Source organism: Cicer arietinum, chromosome 2 (assembly GCF_000331145.2).
Source record: "Cicer arietinum cultivar CDC Frontier isolate Library 1 chromosome 2, Cicar.CDCFrontier_v2.0, whole genome shotgun sequence".
In the NCBI taxonomy this organism is placed as follows: domain Eukaryota; kingdom Viridiplantae; phylum Streptophyta; class Magnoliopsida; order Fabales; family Fabaceae; genus Cicer; species Cicer arietinum.
The window spans coordinates 52,053,887-52,066,287 of NC_021161.2; the positions used below are offsets into that span (position 1 = coordinate 52,053,887).

The 12,401-nt window shown below is 30.9% G+C and overlaps 2 protein-coding genes across 4 annotated transcripts in view; one reads left to right on the forward strand and one right to left on the reverse strand.

The window, feature by feature from the left end:
- Positions 1-1,973: 1,973 nt before the first annotated feature.
- On the reverse strand, positions 1,974-3,940 carry LOC101500917 (small ribosomal subunit protein eS26y-like). Its single transcript, XM_004491503.3, has 5 exons — positions 3,806-3,940; positions 3,632-3,724; positions 3,443-3,527; positions 3,156-3,289; positions 1,974-2,257 (listed from the first exon to the last, which is right to left on the reverse strand). The coding sequence occupies exons 1-5, from the start codon at positions 3,806-3,808 to the stop codon at positions 2,180-2,182; spliced, it is 393 nt and encodes a 130-aa protein (XP_004491560.1). The 5' UTR covers positions 3,809-3,940; the 3' UTR covers positions 1,974-2,179.
- A 1,473-nt stretch (positions 3,941-5,413) lies between these two features.
- Positions 5,414-12,401, forward strand: part of LOC101501248 (uncharacterized) — a 17,175-nt gene continuing 10,187 nt past the window's right edge. The window contains exons 1-3 of one of the 3 annotated variants that reach the window (XM_073365102.1): positions 5,414-5,620; positions 8,241-11,534; positions 12,020-12,054. In XM_073365102.1, coding sequence (XP_073221203.1) covers positions 8,264-11,534; positions 12,020-12,054 — 3,306 coding nt within the window. In that variant the 5' untranslated portion in view covers positions 5,414-5,620; positions 8,241-8,263. Of the gene's footprint in view, positions 5,621-7,828; positions 8,104-8,240; positions 11,535-12,019; positions 12,055-12,401 lie in introns of those variants that run through there. The other 2 variants (XM_073365101.1, XM_004491506.4) reach the window with 2 other exon arrangements.

Below are 12,401 nucleotides of genomic sequence, written 5' to 3' on the forward strand. Positions count from 1 at the left end.
TTGGCAATATACACTTACAATATACATCATACAAATCAAACAATTTAAAATAAAATAAAAATCTTAAAAAATAATTTTAATAAAATTATTTAAACAATAACATATTATGTGTTTTTTATGGACTACACACTAATTATCGTTAAAATAAGAAGCAGGGGTTGAGTGGTAGTATTTCAGAAGTCTTAAATAACCTTTAAAAAAAATTACATCTTAATTTCATCGACATAAAGTGAGTTTGTTTTCATAACATAGTTTTCCTTTATTTTTAGATGTAATTTGCTCATAAAAATAAATATTTTATGTTACATTACGCAGGACGTAACCTTTAAAATTGTGGCTCTCTTCAATACCTTTGGCAAGTTAAGTTCATTAAATTTATGGGTTTAAATACATATTTAGTCTCTAAATTTATTTTAAAAAATTAAATTAATTTCATAACTTTAAAAACGGTCAAATAGATCTTTGAAGTTATGTCTCTCCATACAACCAGATCATTTTTATCTACTCTCGCCAAATTGAACTTTATACAATAACTAAAGAAATAGACTAAACTTTCAATATATGTTAAGGGACTAAGTTAAATTCTTTTGAAATACATTTTTATTCGTCAAACTCAACATTATATAAACTTTTAATATAACAATGTCATTTTCTTTTTAAATCAACATATAAAACAACAATCAACAATGTCACAACTTTTTCATTACCTAAACCCCATATTCACCTATTTTGCATAAAGAAAAAAAAAATCGGCATGATTGACTTCTAATGAAACTTAAATTAATTTGAAGAAGAAATGGAGTGGAAGAATGCTTTCAAGGGCTATATAAACCTATTCATTGAACATAAATCTTTATATTCACAATGTTGTGACGAGGACTAAATAAATTTGTTTGTCATCTTCACCTATTTCAAATATTTTAAGTTAAGAGACATATAAGCATAATTTATTTGACATTAACAACTTCAAATCATAATAACCACTTAGAATGCTCATGTTGTAATCAACTGAATCGGTAAAAAATTGTAATTTGCGTGGCAAACTCCAAAAACAAACTTAAGCTATTAGTATTGTTTGTTAATTATTTTTTCATACAAACTTAGTGTTTTTTTCCAAGGTTATAGTGTTGTCAATAAGCTCTTAGAAATAATGTTTAAGCTTGTAGTTTAGTGTTTTAATTTTTCTGCTAGCGGGACCATTAATTTATTAGGTTATCACTTCAAATTAAATCAATTACATTATAGGTTATCACTTCAAATTAAATCAATAACTTTATAAGTTATCTGCTATCAACTAGTAATCCTCTATTAGTTTCTATCTTCTATATATGCCAAAAAGATATGTAGAAGATAATGGTACAAATCTATGTTTATAGATATAAAGCAAACATAAGTAAATACTAATAACCTCAACGATGCTAAGCAGCCCATGGAATGTGAAAAGTGTAAAAAATAGACTTAAAAGAAGTGTTTACAAAAAAAGAGTAAAAAGAAATAGGATTAAAAAAATAGAAATAGAGATAGAAACTAAAAGATAGCATAGCACCAATTCTCTCTTTTCTCTTAAGTGTATATATATACAAATCTAACTGCCCCAAATAAGACCCTACAATTTGTTTTTCATTGTCTCTTTCTGCTCACATCATACCACTCTCCCTCTTTTGACCATAGCATAACTTCGCTTCATTGGTGCTTTATCACTAAATGTTAATCACAACAAAAATAACTACCTTCTATCTGATTTTATACCCATTTGCCACAAGTGGGAGGGATTAATCGAACGTTCAAGAATAAATAGTGAAGTCTAACAATAAGAGTTTCGGAAGTAGTTTCACAGCATCATACCACAGAAAATATTTAGTGATTGAAAGTCGTCAAAATGAGGCAGCTATTACTCATGTTTCTAAAATTTTCAAGGCAAAGGTTTTGGATGAAGCTCTAGAGAAGGAAGTAAGTCAGTAGGACCATATCAATTGAAAAGAGAAATAGGGAATTGTGAGATTCATGCTAAAGTTCAAATCATTAAAGCAACAATATTAAAGATGCAAAAATGTAAGTATTGCCCAAGAACTAAAGCAATAAAGCAACAATATATTGTGTCTACATGAAACCAAAAATTTAAAAACAAGCAAAGGAAACTGAGTTTGGGACATAAAAGATCAAAAATCTTGAAATTATCTCAGGTACGGGCAGGAGCAGCTCCAGCTACGGCAGGGCGAGGTGCTTGACCAGGCTGACCAGGCCTTGGGGCATCATCCTAAAAAAAATAAGTAAATAAACTTATTAGACACCAACAAGATAAATCAATCACACAATTAATAATTACAAACAAATCAAAAAGAATAATTAATAATTTCCAACCATTTCACAGACAAAGAGTCAAATACTTTGGTTGAAATATGTAGAAAGAAGGAAATGGGTTATAATGAAGGGAGAGGACGAATAGTATTGGAGAAATAGTATTGGAGATAATCCCTTGTTTGCTTGTAACTTTTAGAAATATGTAAAAAAAATAAGACTTCGTTTGCTTGTAACATGTAGAAATACTATTAGAGATAAGCCTCACCTTATTTGGTTCACAAGGTGAGATGACGAATTTAAATAAGTATATTGATTAGTTGAGGGGAGGTAAGCCTTTCATTTGGTTTCAAAGGCAAAAATAAATTTTCAGAGGGAAAATTCTATTTACTTGTTATGTCCTCCTAGCTTTCTCTTTACTTGTTCCATTCTATGAAGGAATACTCCTAAGCTTGAGGCATATAATATAATATCAAATAAACCATGGTACTACTCTGAATTTCCCAATATCAGACAAGAGATAGAATTGAGTTGGGAAGGATTATACTACTCTCCACTCCATCCAAAGACACCGTGTAAAGCAGACAGAAACTAGTGCTGTAACAGTCTCTATAACCTTAAAAAGATATGAAAGTGACTAAAATTTATAACAATCTACAAACTGGTATTAAACTAACATTGCACTTCAAAATTCTAAAAGAACATAAAAGAAACCAAGTATCAAATGTCTAAAGTAATAAGCTCACAATTGTATAGCAAAAACCACATGAATGAAACTTAGAAAACCTATCTAAATTAAATTAAATTCTTATATGATAAAATAAGATAAACAGAAAGACATAAAGAAATTAAATTACCCTGCGCCTGACGAAACGCTGAGGAGGGTCACGCTTCCTCCTATCAGTGCGAGATCTAACCCTCACAACATGAGAATGGATAGCACATGAAACGCAGTACTGCATCTTCACATACAGCTTAGGAAGTGTGTATTCTACAAATTACATTACAACAACAACAACAAAAAATTAATCAATTCATGATATAATAATATATATATAAATCAAATATATAAAAATAAAGCGGAATCAATCAATTACGAAAATAACCTAGATATGAATAAAAGATTAAAAAAGAAGAATCTTACGATCATAGACACAAGCTTCCTGAACATCTCTAACTGCGGCCTGTTCAACAATGTTCCTTACAAGAAACCTCTTGATTGCCTTATCCTATTACATTTATTTTTCAAAAATAATATAAAAATTGTTAAATTCGATTTCAATTAAAAACTTACAAAAAAATACGAAGGTGCAAAAATGGCGAAGTAACAAACCTTAGGACAGCATTTACCGCAGTTTGAGCATCGGATGAATTTGACATGGCCACGGCCGTGCTTGTTACGGCCACCATTCCTGCGTTTGAATGTCTGCAAATTGATATAACAGCGATTAAAATCAAACAGTAATATAGATCGGAAAAAAGAAGCTATAGATCGTGATGGACGAACCATGGTTGAGCTCCGAGTTGGATTTCGCGATAGGGTTTCAACACGCTGTACTGTGTTTCTTCAAGAGTAAAATTTCTAGGGTTTTTGTGTTTATATATTACTGAGACAAAAGCCCGTATTGTTTAACCCGGGTTTTAGTCCAAATATAATGGGCCCGTATTTTTTAGTCCATTAGGATTGAGTCCGAAAAAAAATAACCCAGATTTGAGTAAAAAATAAAGTAGTTCGTATCTTATAATTTTGTGAATAGAAACCGATGAAATAAAAACTACACAAACTTATTAAAAATAAATTTAATTTGTATATTTCGAAAATGTAATTTTTTTTACAATTGTATAGAATTAAATTACTCCATAATATCAATTTTTTTTTAATTAGTTAGTAAAATATATCTACAAATATTTATTTGGCATATTTTGATTAAATACAAGTGTAAAAAGATATGTACTATATGTTAGCAATTAATCTCTTAAAAAATACGAAAAAGTATACAATTAATTTACAAGAATTATTATTAAAAAAAATTATTTGCAAACATACAGTCTTTTAGAACTACTAAATTGAGATGTATTAGTCTCTAACAACAAATTTAACACTTAATCTTTAGTGAGACGGTGAATGATTTTTTGTGGACTTATTTTTTGAAAACACTAAATAGACTTTGCATTTTTTTAAAAAATTATTTTAAGGGCATAAAATAATTGTTTATCTTTTATTTTAATAATTAATTTTTTTAAGGGACAATTTGATATAAAATCAACAACAAAAAATCCGTAAAAAAATAGATCATGCTAATAAGTGTTTTTTGTTAAGCAACTAAAAAAAACAAACATAAAATTGTTTTTTTAAATTTTAAAATGTTAATTACGCAAATTCTAAAATATTATTTTCATGGTAGGTTTCTTACAAGTGTCCCAATAATACTTGATAGTATTTCTCTAAAATAATTGAAGAAAAATGTATTACTAAGAGAATGTGTTATTGTTAATAAGTTTGACCACATGATGGGGCACAATTTTTTGCTATTAGAATAAAATAGAAAAATATAAGAACAAGTCGGTAAAGAAAACAACTCCTAAAAATAGATATGAAATAGTGTAATAATTTTTTACGGTTAATACTGCTCAAATACATACTAAAATATATTTGATGGACGATTAATTGGTGTAACAACATGTTTCGATCTATTAACTTAACACAACTAATTACTATTTTGAAATATATTAATCACGATTTTCAAATGTATATTTGAATACAAAATATGGTTAATGAATATCATAACACAAAAAAAATTGTGTAAATTAGAACACAAATTAAATAATTGATATATAACATATATATTTGCAACAATTGAAAATCATAATTAATTACATTCATGAAATAATTAATAAATTGTAACACTCTCTCTATAACAATTAATCATTCATTGTATTTGATTAACCGTATATTTCAAATGTATCAACTATCTATATTATTGTCAATTTTTGTGTCAAAATGACATTTTAAAAAAAGAAATGAGCTATACCCATAATAGAAAAATAAAATAATATCAAAGTCAACATTGTGGAAAATACAGCAAACTAATTCACAAGAAACAAATACCGAAGACTTGTTGCTTTGAATCAAGGGTCAATGGGTTCAACATAATAATATGTGGTGTGAGATACTTGTCTCAAGTCTTGTTGCTTCTGTTTGTTTTAGTTGTAGTAATCGAAATTCAGGGATCAAATCACCTCTTTCTCACGTTGTTGTGTTGGAGATTGAAGCACCCCATAAAAGAAGTACCGAACTTGTGATAAGAGTCCACAAAACAAGGTAATAGTAACAATTTTTATTTAATCAATGTTTCTAAGTTAGCTTGTTCTGAATTATGAGTTGCAAATTAACTTATTTGTTCGGTTTGCTTTTGCAAAATTTGCAATTAAGTAGTTATATATTTCTGCTAAAAAAATAGTATGTGCTTCTAATTCATTTAAAATTATTTAATTCGTGTATAACATTATTTGAAGCTTAAAGTTGAACTTTGTCATTAAAAAATTAATCATTTAATCTCTTAAAATATATATTAATTTCATTTGTTAATAAAGAAGATGTAAGACTCGTGATGTGAACATTTATATGTACAATTTTGCTATTCACACCTCCCTTTTTGCTACCCATACCCTTCAAAATTTGTATAAAAATGAAATACTCAAAACACCCTTATTAATTCATATCATTCTTTAGATCTTAATTTCTTTTTTATCTTCATTTTGTCAATATTTGATATTGGATCAACAATGATGATTTTGATGGTCTCCATGCGTACCTAAACTGATCACCCATATGCAAATTGAGTATGTCCAATAAACCTACGTGAACTGAGTTTGTATAAGTAAACTAATTTCATGTACGTTTACGTTGACTAAATTCACAAACATCTACGTGAACTCAATTCATGTATGTCTCACATACTGAACTGAGATCACATATACATGTAGGTGATCTGAATTCATGCAACCTACATTAACTCAATTCGCGTAAGTGAACATGAACTCTATTCACGTAATGTCTATAAATTTTTAAACTCCATTGCATACACAAACTCCATTGAAGAGAGATAATATTTTAAAAGAATTGTGTTTAATTTGTTTTTAGTTTGTTTGGTTGGAGGGGAGATAATATTTTAAATGTGTTTAATTTAAATTTTAAGAGGGGATGAGAGTAAATTAAGTGAAGGGAGGGGATATGACTGGATGGTTCCGTATAATTAAAAAACTATTTAAAATATCTCTCATCCTATTTGAATCAGACACAAAACCATTAAAATCACTGATCTCTCACTTGAACCAAACATGTCTCTACTTCACTGTCATTTTCCCATTAAAATTTATCTTCTCCATTCCCCTATGTTGTACCAAACACAACATAATATTTGAATATTATTTGATATTTAATAGCATTAACTAATTTCATTATTTATAGTTCTTTTTTAAAATTTTATTATTTATACTATCTTCCTCGTCCACCAACTTATTGCACTGTAAATGTAGTTTAGACAACAAAAGAGCAAAAACATATGATATTTTGAAGTGCGGAGCAGAACCCTTATTATCGTAGGTTATTTGAAATTAAAAAAACTCATACTCCTTAAAACTTTCGCATCATCTTCTTCCTCTAAACAAAAAAAAAAAAAATATCTTAACATTGAAAACCAAAACATTATAGTCTATTGTCTAGTTGACTTTATCTCAACAATACAAGTCTAATAAGCATGTTCTATTTGATAATAGTTTATTTTTAGCTATGATAAATTGACAAACAGCAAAGTCACCATCACATGGATGAATAAATGAAGAAATAGCTACTATAGTTCCAAAATTTTGATATATACTTTGAATTTAATTTGATCAAATCCAATCTTAATAACCCCTCCCAATATCAACTATCATGAATCTTGTCTCACACAAACAAATCAATAGAACAAGGTTTGATGATTTTTATTTTTGTAATATAGGATCAATTTAATTTTATTGTGCCCAAAATTGTCTTATGAATTTCATTTATTAATTTTTTCTATTTGATGTAATATGAGTATTAAAACAAGACGATGTATCATTTTTTTTTCTTCAAATAGACTAATGACTAAACTTACAAACATATTAACTGTGAAATCAAATTCAAACTCAAATTTGATTTATGAATGTTAGTTACCAACTAAATTGTATGAGATGAAGACATGTCATTATGGTATATATCAAAATAATTATTTAATTGACTTTTTTTAAATGAAGTTTAGTTATTATACACTATCAACATTACAATTATTTATTAACATAATTTCAAATATCTTTAATAATTTAATATTGTGATTGATTAACAATATACAAATTTTTTACACTCTAATATACATGAATTAAAAAAAAAATTTAATGACAATTTGAACTTGTGTTTAATTGTAATGCACACTATAGAATTTCTTACACTATTTATATATTAAAATGATTTATAAATATAACTTTAGTAGAGTGCGGAAAAATAAAAAGTCATAAATCAAAATATATAAATTGGAAGAGTAACACTTTTCCAAAAACGACGACGTATGGATGACCTTCGAGACAGAGGAGTTGGAAATGCTCCTGCGCCATGGCGCTTACGTCAAAGACGAGTCCTTTTTCTTCCATGGCTTGGCCTTGGAAGGAAGCGACGTCGTCGTTTGAAGTCGGTTCTGTGTCGTTTCATGTGAACTGAAGTGAAGGATTTGGGGTGCATCCACCTTCCACTGTGCTGAAATGGAAGTTCCAATGTTCGTCAATCTGGTAGCTACTGTTCCCATTCTTGGAATCGATTTTTTTTAGAATGGATTAATCTATAAAATAGCTGAACTTAAGATATTACTTGTTTGCATAGAAACTATTATTAGTAATTATAACATGGTTGTCTCTCTTTTGTTCAGGCTAAGTAATTTGCACTAAAGTAATGGAATACCTTTATGGATTTGCGTCTTCTATTTCAAGAGATTTGGTGTGCGGCGTGATAGGTCAGTTAAGTTATCCCTGCTGCTTCAACAATTTTGTTAAAGACCTTGCAAAAGAAGAAGGTAATTTGGCTGCAACAAGAGCTAGTGTCCAAGACCGTGTTACACGAGCCAAGAAGCAAACTAGAAACACTGCTGAGGTTGTTGATAAGTGGTTGAAGGATGCTAACATTGTCATGGACAATGTTGATCAGTTACTACAAATGGCAAAAACAGAAAAGAACTCTTGTCTCGGGAACTGTCCAAATTGGATTTGGCGATACCGTGTAGGCAGGAAGTTAGCAAAGAAAAAAAGGGACCTTACATTGTGCATTAAAGAAGGTAGACAATATATACAGATTGAACACCCTGCTGCACTTTCAAGCAATTTTTCTTCTGATAAATGTTGGGAGTTTGATAGTAGAAAACCTGCATATGAGGAACTTATGTGTGCTTTGGAAGATGATGAGGTTATTATGATTGGATTGTATGGGATGGGGGGTTGTGGTAAAACAATGCTTGCAAAAGAAGTAGGTAAGAGAGCTGGTCATCTTTTTGATCAAGTGCTTTTTGTGCCTATATCTAGTACTGTAGAAGTGGAAAGGATCCAAGAAAAAATTGCAGGCTCTCTTGAATTTGAATTCCAAGAAAAAGACGAGATGGACAGATCACAACGCTTATGCATGAGGTTATCACAAGAAGAAAGGGTTCTTGTGATTCTGGATGATGTGTGGCAAATGCTAGATTTTGATGCCATAGGGATTCCTTCTAGTGAGCATCATAGAGGTTGCAAAGTTCTCATTACCAGTAGATCAGAAGCAGTTTGTACTTTGATGGATTGCCAGAAAAAAATTCACCTGTCAACATTAACCAACGAAGAAACGTGGGATCTTTTCCAAAAGCAAGCACTCATATCTGAAGGCACTTGGATTACTGTAAAGAATTTGGGTAAAGAAATTTCAAATGAATGTAAAGGCTTGCCTGTCGCCATTGTAGCAGTGGCTAGCAGCTTAAAAGGCAAGGCGGAGGTAGAATGGAAGGTTGCATTGGATAGATTGAGAAGTTCAAAACCTGTTAATATTGAAAAAGGTTTGCAAAACCCGTACAAGTGCTTGCAGTTAAGCTATGATAATTTGGACACCGAAGAGGCCAAGTCACTTTTCTTGTTGTGTTCTGTGTTTCCTGAAGATTGTGAAATTCCTGTTGAGTTTTTAACTAGGTCTGCAATAGGGCTAGGCATTGTTGGAGAAGTTCGCTCATATGAAGGGGCAAGGGATGAAGTGAGTGCGGCTAAAAATAAGCTCATAAGTTCTTGTTTGTTGCTGGATGTTGATGAAGGAAAATGTGTCAAAATGCATGACTTAGTTCGCAATGTAGCCCATTGGATTGCGGAGAAGGCGATTAAGTGTACCTCAGAAAAGGATATGACTTTGGAACATACTTCATTAAGATATCTATGGTGTGAGAAATTTCCAAATAGTTTGGATTGTTCCAATCTTGACTTTCTACACATTCACACATATACACAAGTATCAGATGAAATTTTCAAAGGAATGAGAATGCTCAGAGTTTTGTTTCTTTACAACAAGGGTCGGGAGAGAAGGCCATTGTTGACTACATCATTAAAATTATTGATGAATCTTCGTTGCATAGTCCTGAGTAAATGGGATTTAGTTGACATCTTATTTGTGGGAGACATGAAGAAACTTGAAAGTCTTACATTGTGTGATTGTTCATTCCTTGAATTACCTGATGTGATTACACAACTGACAAACTTGAGATTGTTGGATTTGTCAGAATGTGACATGAAAATGAATCCGTTTGAAGTAATTGGGAAACACCCACAGCTAGAAGAACTGTACTTTGCTGATCGTAGATCGAAATGGGAACTTGAATTCTTAAAAAAGTTTAGTGTCCCACAAGTGTTACAAAGGTATCAAATACAGTTAGGAAGTATGTTTGCCGGTTTCCAGCAAGAGTTTCTCAATCATCGCAGAACTTTGTTTCTCAGTTATTTGGATACATCTAATGCTGCGATTAAGGATTTGGCCAAAAAAGCAGAGGTCTTGTGTGTAGCATGTATCGAGGGAGGTGCTAAAAATATTATCCCTGACATATTTCAAATAGAAGGAGGAAGTATGAATCATTTAACTGAGCTTTTGATACGTGATTCTAAGGGGATAGAGTGTTTGGTTGACACTTGTCTGATCAACGTAGGAACTCTCTTCTGCAAGTTGCATTGGCTAAGGATTGAGCACATGGAGCATTTGGGAGCTTTATACAATGGTCGAAGAATGCCTCTTGGTGGTCATTTTGAGAATTTAGAAGACCTATATATAAGTAATTGTCCAAAGCTAACATGTCTCTTCACACTTGCAGTTGCTCAAAATCTGGCACAACTGGAGAAGTTAGAAGTATTATCTTGTCCTGCACTGAAACATATACTAATTGATGATGATGATGATGATAGTGAGGAGATAAGTGCATATGATCACAGACTTCTGTTTCCAAAATTAAAAAAGCTTCATGTTAGAGAGTGTGGTATGCTGGAATACATAATCCCAATCACTTTAGCTCAAGGCCTTGTACAATTGGAGAGTATAGAAATCGTATGTAATCATAAGTTGAAATACATATTTGGCCAAAGCACACACAAAGATGGTCAGAATCAAAATGAACTCAAGATCGAGCTTTTGGCCCTGGAAGAGCTTACTCTTGTTCTCTTGCCAAATATCAATAGCATTTGTCTAGAAGATTGTTATCTCATGTGGCCATCCTTGTGTCAATTCAATTTGCAAAATTGTGGAGAGTTTTTCATGGTGTCTATCAATACTTGCATGGCTTTACACAACAATCAGATAATCAATGAAGCTTCACGTCAAATTGTGCAAAATATAAAAGAAGTTCGAGTCAATAACTGTGAGTTAGAAGGCATCTTTCAGCTAGCAGGACTATCCATTGATGGAGAAAAAAATCCACTGACATCATGTTTGGAAATGTTGTATTTGGAGAATCTACCTCAGCTCAGGTATGTATGTAAGAGTGATGTAGTAGAATCAACGAACCTCCAATTCCAAAATCTTCAACAAATGGAGATATGTGGGTGTAGAAGGTTAAAATTTATCTTCTCATCCTGTATGGCAGGAGGGTTACCTCAATTGAAAGCGCTAAAGATAGAAAAGTGCAATCAGCTAGATCAAATCGTTGAGGATATTGGCACTGAAGTTCCCTTAGGTACACAAACATTCACTTACTCTTGGTGTAACTCTTGTCAAACTTTATTTAAATTGAGGCTATTCGATGAAGTATCAATAGTTTCTAAATGTTATGAAATTTTTGGATAAGAAAGAGATTAACATATATATGCTTGAATAATCAATTTATTACTCCTAATTCTAATATCAAAATGACAGGACAACTCAAGAATTGGTATGTATTTTCCACTCTAAAATTTGTATTCTGGCTATAATTCATGGTGTTTTTCAATGGTCAGAACTTGTTTGTTAAAATTTACTATTTTAGTAAAATGTGCTTTGAAGAATTAGGTTAGTGTAATGATTTTAAACTAAAGAATCTTCTTTTTCCTGTTGTTGCGTTGTAAGAAAAACAAAGGAATTGATTTGAAATTTGCTTGATGAATATACATAGTAGATGCGACACTTATAGATCATCTCTATTATACAAGGACATGATGTTGCTGCTGTGTAACTACTTTTCAGGATCATTTGGTTTTCCCAGCCTTATAAGGTTAACACTAATATGTTACGCCTGCGTAAATATATATATATATATATATATATATATATATATATATATAATAATAATAATAATATTAATATTAATATTAATATTAATATTAATAATAATTAAATAAAACAAAACCCTTGCCACCTCATCCCATTTTTCCCAATTCCTCTTTCTCTCTTCCTCTCGGCAGACAGCAACCCCTCCCCCTCCTTCATTTTTGTTTTCCTTCCTTCTTTTCTTCCCTTCTCCTTCTTCTCACTCTATTACTCAAACCCTCAATCCTTAAAGGAGGTTTAACATCCCCACAAGCTTAATTTCTCAAACTCCTACAAATTCTTTTGGTTGAGATTTTTG

Bases quoted from the DNA above. Each gene is read 5' to 3' on its own strand.
- LOC101500917 (XM_004491503.3), bottom strand. The intron at 3,528-3,631 runs GTTTGTTACTTC...TAAATGTAATAG, and splicing joins GCGGTAAATGCTGTCCTAAG to GATAAGGCAATCAAGAGGTT. The intron at 2,258-3,155 runs GTAATTTAATTT...TATTTTTTTTAG, and splicing joins AGCGTTTCGTCAGGCGCAGG to GATGATGCCCCAAGGCCTGG.